Source organism: Antennarius striatus, chromosome 5, assembly GCF_040054535.1.
Source record: "Antennarius striatus isolate MH-2024 chromosome 5, ASM4005453v1, whole genome shotgun sequence".
NCBI lineage: Eukaryota > Metazoa > Chordata > Actinopteri > Lophiiformes > Antennariidae > Antennarius > Antennarius striatus.
Window position 1 is genome coordinate 17,432,283 of NC_090780.1, and position 14,871 is coordinate 17,447,153.

Consider the following 14,871-nt stretch of genomic DNA (forward strand, 5'->3'; position numbering starts at 1 on the left):
TTTAGAAGAGATTTTTCACACGATGCTCACCTTGACCCTTGGCAGTACAGCTGCATGTAAACAGCACTTTATATTTACACAATAGATGTATTCCATAAAAGCAAAAACCTGATACACTGATCTGAAAAAGTCCGTAAAATTCACACACACTAAAGATTTATGTTCATTTCCCATTTTCTGAACCACATCCTCCTAAACCTGCTGAAAACTCAGTGACGTGCTGTCAGGGTGAGCAATCCTGCCGTAGCTAAAATTAAAAAAAAATAAACTTCTATCATAGTCATATCTTCAGCAATTTAATGGAATGCATTATTCATCATTGTCATCGATGCCAGACTTCACCGTTCTCCCTGAGATCAGTGTCAGTCCAGTCCCTACTGTGAGTTACCTCTGACTGACAGACAAGGTCACCAGCCTCTGATTAAACACTCAGCCTGAGCAGGTAGGCATGGCTGGTTGACGGCCATCAACAACATTAATAACTGCTTTAACAAGGCAAAAAAAATCAATGAATAATCATATGTATGGGTTGTTTTGTTATGACTTTACCTAGACACAACAATTACAAAACTTCTGAAAGGGATCTGCACCAGAACCCTCGTTAGGCAAAGTCAAAGTCAGCTAAGACCCACGGTCAACAGGCAGTACAACACAGGCAGAACTACACAGGCAGTACTACAGGCAGTACAACGCAGGCAGTACAACAGACAGTACAGCACAAAGTATAAGACTAAACACAAAGGGATTCTCTGGGTGTAAATAAAGTTTCTTCTATATATTTTAGTATTCCAGAGATATTCAACAATCATAATGTTGTGCGATATGTGTATGTTTGTGTCAGCTCCAGGGTTAACTGGATGGGTATGTCAGGCTTCTCTTGGTTCAATACTTTCCAAATGTCATTTATTTACATTCTTGCAGAAAAAAAAATCAATGCCTCTCAATTTCCATTATATATAACACTAAATCTAATTAATGACTCATTGTGGTTGCCAGGCAACCTCACAGTACCAGCGTCCAGTATCCAACCTGCAGGAAACCATAGCATATCATTTACCATGTCAGGTGTAACATATTAATTATTGTGGTTTAGACGTGCTAGACCTTAACTTTAGGTTCATCGTCTTCCGTCTGATGATTTGTATTTAGTCTAAAGACAGACAAACAGTTTCAATCTTCTTTCTCATCAAACTCTTGGTAGGAACACATTAAAGACTGTTTCCTAACATGTCAAACTGTTCCATCTCCTGTAAATGTTCCAGACTCAAACGAATAATGAGCAGTGGGATGGTTATATCTCAAAAAGCCATGTGAAGGCTACATGGGAAACAACCGAAAGCACTACCTGTACATGTACACTCTGTTGCAATCAAATATAACAGCAGTGCAATAACCTGGACCTCAGTGAGGCTCATAATGTTCAATTTGTGTTGAGGCTGGAAGGTGCTGATTCAACACGGAAGGGATTTTCTGAGACTAGTTTATGTTGTTCTGTATTATATTGTAACTGTGCTTCCGTTTCTTTGTGGGCGCTGTAGCAGAAGCCTTATTGGTTCCATTGATCATCTTAAACCGAAATGATAGAAGACACAGAAGGGTTCAACTATAGTAAACATGGTGGGATAGTGAGGAGGAAATGTAAATAAAATTGGAATTTCCATTTTGTGTGTGTGTGTGTGTGTGTGTGTGTGTGTGTGTGTGTGTGTGTGTGTGTGTGTGTGTGAGTGTGTGTGTGTGTGAGAGAGAGAGAGAGAGAGAGAGAGAGAGAGAGAGAGAGAGAGAGAAACATCTGCAGTGTTCCCTATAGCCTGACAGAGTGTAATAATGCCACTCTGTTTTGATCATGACATTGTGTCACCACAAGACTGCATCAGCAGTAGGACACGCTCAACATGTCTGTATTAATTCCAGTTAAAATTTGATTTAATTAAGAAAATCAGATTAAAAGTGTGACATTTATTCTCTTTGGCTGAGAGGAAGAAAAACAGAGGCATTAGCATTTAATTGAAGCGCATGTCATCGACTTCTCCTCAGCAACTACTTTATCTTCGTCCAACATGCTTCCCGTCGCACCTTTTTGTATATGTAATATCTGACACATGTGTGATTGAAATCACACTCTCACGAAAGGATTGACACCTAGGCTCCTCCTCAGCGGACTGTAATGCGGCAAAATGATGAGAAGACTGAGAAAGGTAAAACGGAGGCCATGCATTCTGTGACTGGTTTTCCCAGATGGCCATGTGGAGGGAGCTGTGTGATCGGAGATCTAATAAACCGGTGGATATGCTGCATCGCCTTTCCTGGGAGGGAGATGTTGCCATAGCAACCGCACCACAAGCACTGCAGGTTAATGGTGGGAAATTATGATGGTTGGTCGCTAACTAGCACACAGTGATAGCTGAGTTGTTAAAAAAAAAAAAGGTTTAATGGTGGTAGAACAATATGATTTGTTCCAACATTACTTTTTATTTTTATTTTTTATATCATATTAATCTCTGTAAGGAAAGAATGTTTTCACTCTTTTAAATCCACACACATATGTACACAGGCCTGAGTGCACATTCTCACACACACACACACACACACACACACACACACACACACACACACACACACACACACACACACACACACACACACACACACACACACACACACACACACACACACACACACACACACACACACACAGATTTTATAAATGTGTGTAAGCAATTACTGCTTTTTTTAACCACAAAAAAGTTTTACACTCCAATGTGCAGATATCTGTAATAAAATATTTGTAATTTTTTTCAATTAGGTACAGTAAGATTAGACATTATGGCCACACCAAAAGGGTTGTGAGGGCCTGAATCTCTCCATTAAAGGAGTAGTTCAACATTATTTACCTGCTTGTTGAGCGTTACATTAATCCATAACTACCAATCCCATGCTTTTCTGATGTGATGCTGCAACCTGCAGCTGATTATCTTACCTTAAGGCACTGGAAACAGGGAAACAGTGAGCAGACAGTAAATCACTGCTTCTACACCAGGAGAAATCTCACACCCATGCAGGCTCATAACCCTCAGTTAAACCAAGGGCGATTGCTTTTACTTATCTACAGATCAAACAGCATGCAAATGATATAATTTGTTGGCTGTAGAGGTGCTGATTGGGTTTTCGTTCCTCTACAGAACTGGGTATGTTTCCCCTGTGTTTCCACTCATGGCAGTAAAAGAGTTGAATCATTCATGTTAATCTCAGAGGCACAGAAACAAACAGGAGTAACTCAGACGTTCACTCTGAGGACATGATGAGGAAGAAATCATTTGTACTCTGAGACTCTTTGACCATAGGGAAAGAAAAAAGGTACTGGTCATAAGGGATTGTAGTTCTAAAACCAATTTGTTTCTGCTTTTGAAATGCACATTTTCTGTGAAAGCTGCCAGTTTAAATGCAAGATTGATTTCAAAATATTTTGAAATTGAAATATAAAGATTTACTGTTTGTACACTATGTCAGATAACTCACTTCTCCAATGTCATTGCACCTCATTATATGACTCCATAACACAGACGTTACAATCATATCGTTTTCATTATTAGAGTGATAGATTCAAGAGAAGCAATATTTTTTCACAACTTACCTCAGTTCATTTTTGAGGTTATGTCATATTTGACACCAAACTAGGTCATTGGATCAATGTGGTAGAATGATCCCTCCTTGAAGTGAATTATAAGTGAGCTTCTTGACTTTAAATATTCTGGCTCAACAGGCCTGGAATGTAACTTGGATTCATATGTTTGATGTGTGGTCACTCTTAGGGGGATGCCATCATTTACTTTTGTTGAAGTATTTTTGTTTTTTTTAAAATAATCCTTCCAACAGACAGACAAATAAATCAACACAGGCAAAAGAATTACCTCCTTGGCAGCACCGGTGCTCAACCTTTTAATATTGTTGCACAATTTGTGTTGAATCCTTTTCCAACTTTCTGCTTGATTCCAGAATAAACAGCCAAAACCTGCAGATAACCGCCACCTGCCAGGCTTTCTTGTCTCACCAAAGGTGAAATCACATATTTTCTCTGTAGCTACAGTTTAGATGAGAAGCAGTGAAGCAGCTCCCAAAGCAGCAGCTCAAACAGAAAGTGATGAAACGTTGTCATATTCACTGCTTCCCTTAGAGAGGAGAGGAGGAGGAGGAGGAGGAGGAGGAGGAGGAGGAGAGAGCATCCAAACAAGTGCAGGTTCGAAGGAACAGAAGTATGTATGTGGGTGTGTGTTCCTGTGTGTGTGTAACACAGAAATGGGGGGGCGGGATTCATTAATTCCACTTTCCACTTAAATTAATTTCCTAATTATTATGGAGCTTTAATTAGGAAGTGGTTACATTCATATCATGCTTGTGCCCATTAGTTTTTTCTTTTCTCTCTTTTTGACGTGCTCCTCTGAAACAAGCTGTCAAACACTTCTCCTTATTGCCGATGAATTAACTTTATGCTGAGAGAATTACATTAGTGACAATAAAACACCAACATGAGGGACATTCAAACAAAAGTGATGTTCCCACAACTGCTCCACCACAATAATATCCGCACTTGCCGTCTCTGGGCCGGCGGGGTGGGACTTGTGTCCCCGTGTGGTGATGACAGAACAGATGGTGAGGCTGCTGATCGCCGCCACTGTCTGTCAGTGTCAGACGCGTTTCGCTCCAGCTGTCCTGCGCCAGGCAGCTGCTCGTCAGTGGAGGCTGTGCGCAGCAGCGACTCCGCTTCATTCGCGGGTTATCCTGCGAAATCGGGGCAGATATTACAACGTTTATAACAGATATTCTCTTTTACGAGGCTGATTACTTCTATTCAGCCCGTATCCCGTCTCGCATCATCCTGGAGCATCCTCAGATCGTGTTTGCCCGCAGCGGTCTGCACGGACGGAGGAAGCAGCGCTTCATAGGTGAGAGCGATGTGTTTGTGATGATGCTGAAATCTGGATGCATGCGCCTGTAAAAGATCTCCAGTGTGATTATTTACTTCTTTCTCATTAGCTAGGGGTGGATGTGTCGCTCTAGTTTGGAGAGGTAAACTCGTGGAAGACGAAGTTATGAATTTTGACGTCTAAAGAACTGAACTGATCAACAAAGATGAAACAATAACGCGTTCTTTCTCCATGGCGTGCGTCCTCGTGCAGCAAGGAAAGGCAGTTTCCTTTTTCTTTTTTTGTTTTTGTGGCGTTAATAAAAAAAGAAGAAAAAAAAGACTTTATCTTGACAGAAACGGAAAATGCTTCTGTATTTATTGATACATCTACATATTAATCCATCCCGTGTGCTTTGGGTCAGAGTTAAGTGGCATCAATAAAATGCATTGTATTGGCTTTTCAAGGGCATCGTGCTCCAAAGTCTACGTGTGCACACTGTATGATTACTACGAACACTTCTCCTGTCTTAATAATTGATAAAAGCGACCTGAGAGAAGATAAGTGTGAGTCAAACACAGAAAACATGGATAAACCTGCGGTGCCAACGTCAATATTTATTTTTATGTACTGTTTACATTCATGCCATTAATGCCAGATATTGTTACAACGGGGATAATTATTACTATACTTTGCTGCACTGTAACATCCACTTACAGTGTAGTGTAACATCAACACAAACTGCAGCATCATTTTCCAATGCAGAGTGCAGCTAAACAGCTCAGCAGCAGCTACAGGCTCCTGTTGTTTCATCAAGTCTGTTTGCAGGGTCAGGATGATGTCAGATGTCTGAGGTGAAGACAGAGGAGCTACAAAACAGTGTTGCTGCTCAGTGGGCTGAGAAAGCAGGAGGCGTCTTTATTGTGTGGGTCACCTTTGTCAAGTGTGTTCTGTTGTTTCAGCAGCTGCATTACAGCAACTCCTACAACACCTCCTACTGAGCTGCCAACGCAACAAAGGACTCATTATTATCAAGGTGTTAGGGTTGTTACGTACATTTGATGAGGAGAAGATGATCATATTTTACTTTCCTTTTTATTGTTTTACTTGCACAGTTTTCAGGCCGACACATTGTGGTTTATTTTGTCTCGGGGCTCAGACAATTGGTGCATATGTCACCCCACGAGCCAATGGTAGGAGAGTTTAGGAAGCCATGGTGCCTTCCCCCAATCGCATAGTGATGCATCTCCTCAGCTGGTAATAAGGACTGTGAGAACCTACCAAAACAAAGACACATCTCGGGTTGTCTGTGCGTGTTTGAGCAGAAGCTATTGTGAACCACAGGGTCTGAGTCTGCAACAGGTGCTGGTGCTGGGGTTTCCCACAGCAGCAGAGACAAGGGTGCAACAGCTTGACCTTCTCCCTTTGTGAGCCGGATCTGAAGGCTAACATGGAAACACGACGGGTCACTGAGGGGTTTTGTCACGTGATGTTATGGCTGAGTCAGCTGTTTTGTCATCATTGCAAGTGAAAAAAAGAATTTGTCTTATTACTTGGTGTGTCGTTTTTGTTATAGACACAACGCATGAGGAAATAATTATACATTTTAGACCATGTATTCCACTTTTTAAAGAGTATTTAAGGTTTTAGGAATTGAAAAAGTTTGTAAATTTAAATTTAAAAACAGGAAAATATACTATAATATTCTTATAAATAACACAGGGTCACATTTATCAAAAATAATTTCAAATGAAAAATCTGTTTTCCTTACAGAAGTTCATCTTTGTTGACCTTTGTGTTGTTTCAAACAGAGATGCTTCTGAGATTGAAGAATTTGGCTTTGTCAGCAATGAGTGATCAATGCTCCAGTGACAACATGAGGAGCAATGGGGAAAGAATGGGAAATACAGTAAATGAGAGAAAAAAATTATGTGAAGATCTATCTTAGTTCCACAGGGAAATAAAAATACAGTACCATTATCGTGCTGCTTCATTAGTTCAGTCTGAGAAGATCTGCCGTTTGACCTTCTCCCTGGTGGCCCCCCCTTTAAGCCTCTCTCTGAAACGTTTGACAAGGAGTCTCTTGGTCCCCTCTTCCTGGTTCTTCTTAAAGCCCTGCATCTTTTTACTCAATCTCAGACATTCAATTACCTTTATGATTTAATTCTCTTCTACTTCCATCTTGATTTGCTTTCATCTGTCTTCCAGTTCCTTGGCCAAACCTTCAATCTTATCCAGTTAAATATTTACAGACAGTTTTTCATGCTAATTCCAAACCTTATTGGAGACTGAAGACACAATGCATAAGTTTGCTTTTCTCTAGGTCTTTTGATTTCCTCATTTCATCTTCAGCCTAGTCGTGTACTCAGTTCAGTGACTTCCTCTCATGACCTTCTAATTGAAGCAATCCTCTCAATCCTCTCAATCCTTTACTTTCTGTCCTCTCCTTGAGTGGACATGCATCCTTCTCCTCCTCAGCTCTTCACCTCTGCCATCAGCAGCTGCACCAAAGCCCTGTGTGGTATGAAGTGAGACGCCTGCATACTAATGGATCAGGAACAGGATGTCGCTCAGGCAGGCCGGTGCGCTGAGGACATGGAGGAAACATCAGGCAGCAGGACTCGGATACCCAACGCCACGTGATAGCTGTGAATTGGTCTTGAAAAACTGCAGCTAATTTTGATGTATAAAAAAGTGTTTTTTTTTGGCTCTAGGCAAATGAGCCAGACGTTCAATCATATGCACGATACGAGTGTGTGCTTTACCATATGCTTCACGCTCTCGTACCGGTGGAGACTCTTTCTACGTATTCTTCCAGCTCCCTGATGACACTAATAGCTGTTTTGTCATGTGTTCTCATTTGGTTATGAAACAGACATGCCGCTGGCATAGCCGTTGCTAAGGTGACGGCATGTCTGTGAGCCTGTTGTGCAGCTACTGATTTAGACACACGGCTTACATTTTGCACCCACTGAAAAGTGCCACCGGAGTAGAGGGAGCAAAGCGTAATAAACCTGCTATTAAAAAGCATGCTATCAAGGCTCAGTGACACACAAAGTGTAAAATTAGCAGGATCATCACTATCGTAAGGCATAAAAAACAAGTCACAGTTCATCAAACCTTAAATATGAATATGAATAACCCTATGTCCTTTAAACCAATAGTTTATTTCAACTTAATCCAGTAGAATCAGTTGCTGATACTACCACACACAGACATTTCATACTGTAGAGCTAACAGGAAATGCCCCTTGCATCAGTGTTCCTGTAGTGACTCTGATTATCTTCATTGCTCCCAGTGTTGTCCAGATGTTGTCTTGTCTCATAAAAGCATTAATGAAACCTTGCAACGAAGCAGACAAAGCTAATTATGACCCACAATCACATCTTCCTGTCTCGATTTGAACCTCAAGGACAGTGATCCTTGTTTTAAAGGTTTGTGGTAGCCCATTGGAAATACCAGCGACTGTAGATGTATATTCCTCTACATGTGAGTAGATTAAAACCTCATGAGGATTGGCTGTGCGGAGAAAGTAAATCCGTCCTGCTGGAGGCTTCGTTTCCGACAGTCAGATGGATTACGCCAAGATGTTCAGGGATTTTTCCGCCTCCTTGCAGTCATCTTTATACGCATGCATGCAATTCACCATGTGTGAGCTGAATAAGAGTGGGAAAACAGGATTTGTTTTCTGTTGTGGTGCTAGGTGGATTTTATGTAGATACATTTGTATGCGTGCATTTTTAATTCTGATCCCTCTTGTGTAATTGGTCACTGTTGCTTCAGCGCAGATTAGCGGTAGATTTTCAGGATGCAGGCGTCAGACTTGGATTGATTTGACAGTGAGAGACTTAGAAAAGTTCACAAAGTTTATGTGGCACCAAAAGGATTCTATACAGCAGAGTGCCAGAACACACTCCATCTCCCTCTGGGATACAATCCTGTGAGATTTCATTTCTCCTGCGCTGAAGATCTTGTTATGTTTTTAGGCAAGAAACAAGGCAGAATGAAAGTTTGCCATTCCTTCACAGAATTTCTGTCGAGTTAAAAATACTTTCTTAACATTCATACTGTGATAGTTTGCATCATAGTGTAGCCACATTTATTTTTATAGCTATTTAATAAATCAAGTTCATCAACTGACATTCAGCTTTTATTTTATTCCATCTATCTAACAACAAACACACACAAACAAACCAAATTAATACACCCATTGTTTTATCAAACTACGCATTCTGCTAGTATCTGTTTCTAACCAGCATGTCAAAGTTATGAAGTAGAAAATATTGAGAGAGCAGCAACTTTTCTCAGGCCCAAAGATCCGCCTACACGCAAAATTTCATCAAAATCTGTCAACAACTTTTTGAGATATCTTGAGGACAAGCAAACAAACATGGATGAACACGTAATGTCTTTCAACTCTCATGGGCAGAGGTAGAAAGGCAGAAACTTTGGGGAAATTGTGAATGTGTTTGGAAAATGAATGTATTTGAGTGCTGATTCAGCTAATTAGTGCAACGTGCTGGATATGAAAATAATGGTAGACGAATTTAAAGGTCATGGACATGATGTGCTATCGATCCAAAAATGTGTTTGGTGCCAAAAATGATGTGTGGGCTACAGAGGAAATCTACACACAATTTAGGATGTCAGCACAGACAGCTGCCAGGAAGCTAGACTCTCTGGATGATCAGAGGTGTTGTGAGGGAGGAATTATTTATTTAGACAGCAAAGATTTAATGTAAAAATTTAAGGCACCCTGAGCAAAATGCTAAACTCCAACCACTTCAGTTAAGCTGGTGTGGGGCCAGTAATACATATTTGTCAGTGTACTGGGTGACTTGTAAGTATAAATTTGTGTACTGCAGTGATTATGAACCAAGTCCTCTGTACCAGACAGCATACAGTAGGTGACAGCATGGCTGGCTTTAGGTCAATCAGAGAACACACACACAATGACAGATAGGTGGAACGGATGCAGGACCCTGCAGGGACCCCAGTCTGCTAGAAAACTAGTGCCAGGTGTCCGAGCTTTATGGCCCCAGCATGAAAACAGTCATTCCTCTGCTCCTGTCCTCCGGTTTGATATGTGAGCGGCGCAGCATAAGAAGAAAGAGGACGGACCAAGTAAATCTCTTTACACCAAAGCATAGTATCACATCAGGCCAGGACTGAAAGACCTTGAATGGGTAAATCTCAGTGCTGAATTAAGAACTGTGGGAAAAGTTTAAAGACGCTTTGCCACTCTTCAGAGGCTTCCTCATTTTTGACGGGCTGGTGTGGAGCTTTAGATACCTCCAAATATCTTACATTCGGAATAGATGCTGTCACATGAATGTTTGATTGTTTAATCCTCTTATCTTTTCTTCTTATTTGTGAAAACAAATACTGATGATGGACAATTTTTGCTCTCAGGATTTGTTCAAAGAAATTCAAAGTGTCTTTTTTTTTTTTTAGACCTGTGGCTGCTAATGTAATTTTGCTTAATTAAGTCTGTGTCTGACATTACCCCAGATAATTCCACATGCTTTATATTATTATACAGTATAATATTATATTCTGTTTCCTTTGGGACTCACTCTTTCAGTGCATCGTAATCATTCTTGCAATGCTTTGTGTATTTGAAGTGATAAAATCCCCAAAAGCATTGATAGTGGTATTTTATATTCATTTTACTTTCAAGGTTTTCCTGTGTTGATATGTCAATACATAAATCATGAAATATCAGTTTCTATTACATTCAGCATGTTGCTTGATAAAACCAAGAGCTGTTACACTTTTTTTCTCAGTTTGAGCAAATTTAATTCAATATTTCCAGCAAACATCACTCATGAGTTTAAAATTTGACTTCACACACGTATGACTTCCTCCCAAGGGCTTTAATCATAAGTAGTGAGTGATTAACAGGCGACAGCACGCGGTCGTTTTTTATTAAGCCCGTTGTGTAACGGGCTCACAGCCAGAACTGCCGGCTGTGCCCACCCCACACACACTTCAACAGGATCACTGATACCAAGCTGCTATGCAGATAATCAACACAGCACATAGAAAAAAAACGTGCCAGTTATCTTTGAGGAGACATACACAACACCAAGATTGAAGCAGAGCTGATATGATCAGTATTATTTTTCTGCATCACTCTCTCCAGTGATTTTGTGATTGTATATTTTATACATACCCACACGAAAAAAAATTCTGCTCTGTTTATAATAAAAGTCTGAAAGTAAGTTTCTCTAAAACTTCTAGTTTGTTCCAGACTGTGTCTGGCTGTAGAAGAGCTTGTTAAAAGGAAGGGATGACAGGAAAACGACAAATTTAACAGATTTGTTCTGCCTTGCTGAAGATGTCAACTTAGTCAGTTAAATATCGACGCACAAGGACAATATCACAAGCTTTATTTTTTAAAACCCCAGTATGACAACGAATAGGCCTCCTTTAAGTCCTTTGATTCTGTGTTCAACTTGGAAAAAGTTTTTTTTATTAATATGATCAAATCCACTGCTTTTTCTTTTCTTTTCTTTTTTTACAAAACCCCCCAAACAAACAAATAAAAAATGCAAGAAGGTCAAAATATATGAGACAGAATTTAACATTTCTCTTCTTCTCTTCTCCCTTTATTTCTTTTTGAAGCTTAAATCCGAAGACAATAACGCGTCCGGGTGATCCTCTGATGACTGACTTCTGCAAATAACTTTCCACTGGATTCAGCATCGACTCTCTGAAAACTGCCAATGACATCTTCCTAAGTGCAAAGCTGAGGAATGCTCATGAATCTTCCCTCCGAACCTTTCTCCAGAACACTGCCTCTAATTTAATCTTTGTGTGAGCAGAGAGAGCAGACAACATGATGCTCGGCTCGCAGCTTTGGTTTCCTCTGTTCTGGATGTGGATGGGATTGCTTTCCTGTCTGTCACCTGCACACGGCAAAGAATGCCCACGTTTGTGTGTATGCGAGATCCGCCCATGGTTCACGCCTCAGTCCACCTACAAGGAAGCAACCACAGTTGACTGCAATGACTTGAGGCTGGCACACATCCCTACCAACCTCTCCGCAGACACACAGGTGTTACTGCTTCAAAGTAATGCTATCTCCCACACGCGTGAAGAACTGGAAGCACTATTCAACCTGACGGAGTTGGACCTATCTCAGAACAACTTTAGCACTGTGGAGGCCGTGGGCCTCACAGGCATGAACCAACTGACCACCCTGCATCTAGAGGAGAACCAGATCAGCCAGCTGCCTGACCACTGCCTCGGAAACCTGTCAAATCTACAAGAACTCTACATCAACCACAACCATATAAGCTCCATCTCCCCTCGTGCATTTGCAGGATTGCACAGCCTGCTGCGCCTTCATCTGAACTCCAACAGGCTCCAAGTCATAGACAGTCGCTGGTTTGAAGAAACACCTAACCTTGAGATCCTCATGATCGGGGAGAACCCGGTTATTGGTCTCCTGGACATGAACTTTAAGCCTCTTGGAAAGCTGAGGAGTCTGGTTTTGGCCGGCATGGACCTCACTGATGTTCCAGCAAATGCATTTGTAGGTTTGGATAACCTCGAAAGCATTTCTTTCTATGATAATAAATTGGTGAAAATCCCTCAACTCTCCCTTCAAAAAGTTCCCAATCTGAAATTTTTGGATTTAAACAAAAATCCAGTTCGCAAAATCCAGGAAGGTGATTTTCGGAACATGTTACACCTGAAGGAGCTTGGTATCAACAACATGATGGACTTGGTGTCAATCGACCGCTATGCTCTGGACAACCTACCAGAACTGACAAAGCTGGAAGTCACCAACAATCCTAAATTGTCTTACGTTCACAGGTTGGCCTTTCGGGACATACCCTCCTTGGAGAGCCTGATGCTCAACAATAATGCCCTCACTGCTCTTTACCAGCACACTGTCGATGTGTTGCCTAATCTGCGTGAAATCAGTCTGCATAGCAACCCGCTCCGCTGTGACTGTGTCATTCAGTGGATGAGTTCCAACAGGACCACGGTGCGCTTCATGGAGCCCCTGGCCATGCTGTGCATGTCCCCATCAGAACTCAAAGGCCGGCGTGTTCGAGGACTACGGTTGCTGGAGGCTCCAGAGCAATGCCTCCCCCTCATATCCCACAACACCTTCCCAAGTCACTTGGACCTGGAGCTGGACATGAGCGTCAGCCTTGACTGCAGGGCCATGGCTGAGCCCGAGCCTGAGATCTACTGGGTTACTCCTCTTGGGACCAAAATCACACTGGACATGGTGTCTGAGCGGTACCACCTGAGCAGAGAGGGGACCCTGCGTCTGTCTCATGTTCAGGTGGAGGATTCTGGTCATTACACCTGCGTGGCCCAGAACACAGAAGGAGCTGACACTTGGGTCGCCACCGTTCGTGTAAACGGCACCCTTCTTGACAGCACCCAGGTGATGAAAATCTACGTCAAACAGACCGAGTCCCACTCGATCTTAGTCTCCTGGAAGATCAATTCTAATGTCATGTCTTCCAACCTGAAGTGGGCCTCCGCCACCATGAAGATCGATAATCCACACATCACCTACACGGCCCGCGTCCCTGTAGATGTTCACGAGTACAACCTCACACACCTCCAACCAGCCACTGAATATGAGATATGCCTCACCGTCTCCAACATCCACCTGCAGACACATAAGTCTTGTGTTAACGTGACGACGCGTGGTGTTACCTTTGCCCTGGACCTGTCTGACCAGCATCCGAGTGTGGCCGTGCTGGCTGTCATGGCAACCATGCTGGGCTTCCTCAGCCTGGCCACTGTGGGTGTCTACATGGCCCGCAGATGGAAGAGGAAAAACTACCATCACTCCCTGAAGAAATACATGCTGAAGACTTCTTCCATCCCCCTGAACGAGCTCTACCCTCCACTCATTAACTTGTGGGAGGCTGAGGGTGAGAAGGACAAAGATGGCAGCACAGAGGGAAAACCCTCACCGGTTGACACCACACGTAGTTATTATATGTGGTGAGTGATTAGTAAGGAGGCCTTGCTGCCTCTCCAGCAGCACAAAAACACAAAGTTTTGCCATTTTAGCGCAAAGTCAAATGAATTTGCAACTGTTTTTGTATTCTGAGCTTTGCTAATAACAGGCAGAGTGATCAAGGACAGGATTTTTATTAGTATCGCGTATCGCCTTCGTTTGATTGTTTCTATCTTGTAATTTTTTTTCGAAATCTTCAAGTTGGCAGCTGTGTTTTGCCTTCTTGTTGTCTTAGTTGCTATGCTCTTGTTTTTTGTGGCATACTTTTGGCTCACTATTTTTTGGGTTAGTAAAACAGCAGCAGGGGTGATGATCTTCTTGCATTGTTGGTAGAAATCAGTGTTTCTCTCTTTTGTAAAACAGGTAAACTGTTGTGCACTGATAGAAAATGGAGAATAAACTCCAATTTAAAGCTGACATCAGAGTTTAGAATTATTCAACTGTCTACTGAATATTAGCAATTGTGCAGTAATGTTGTATCAACTATACCTTTGAAATTTATGATTTAATTTGTAAGACATAGAATTTTAGTTTGCTGCTGAATATGAAATTATGCTAGGAATACAAATGTCTGTTAAAACACTGAATTTATTTTACTACGTTGCACTAGAAATACTTTGATCCTTTATGTGTTCATTCATTTATTTTGTTATTTGCTTACGTCATTATTTTCACATGCATTATGTATACTGTTGAAGTTAAAATAAATTTTTTTGGTTCTTTTGCAGACATTTTCTTTATCCTCTTCTAGCCCTACAGTTACCCTGTCATCTTGACAGGCACACTCACTTCCTGGGGACACATGCACTTGATTTCATATGGATTTTATATCACATGTCTTAAAGGAATTTAAGCCCATCTCTGTCCAAAATGTACTGAATCAGCTTTACTCCATCATAACACTCACCACCCTGAACCAATCACAGAGAGCTGTGTCAGCTTAAGATAAGTATACACTTGCATACACACTGG

The 14,871-nt window shown here is 41.6% G+C and overlaps 1 protein-coding gene across 1 annotated transcript; it reads left to right on the plus strand.

The window, feature by feature from the left end:
* Nucleotides 1-4,723: 4,723 nt before the first annotated feature.
* LOC137595449 (leucine-rich repeat neuronal protein 1-like) lies at nt 4,724-14,564 on the plus strand. The gene is made up of 2 exons (XM_068315574.1): nt 4,724-4,940; nt 11,529-14,564. The coding sequence occupies exon 2, from the start codon at nt 11,743-11,745 to the stop codon at nt 13,885-13,887; it is 2,145 nt and encodes a 714-aa protein (XP_068171675.1). The 5' UTR covers nt 4,724-4,940; nt 11,529-11,742; the 3' UTR covers nt 13,888-14,564.
* The last annotated feature ends 307 nt before the right edge of the window (nt 14,565-14,871 follow it).

What these genes read in the sequence shown, in the direction of transcription:
- LOC137595449 (XM_068315574.1), top strand. Translation starts at nt 11,743, where the DNA reads ATGATGCTCGGCTCGCAGCTTTGGTTTCCTCTGTTCTGGATGTGGATG.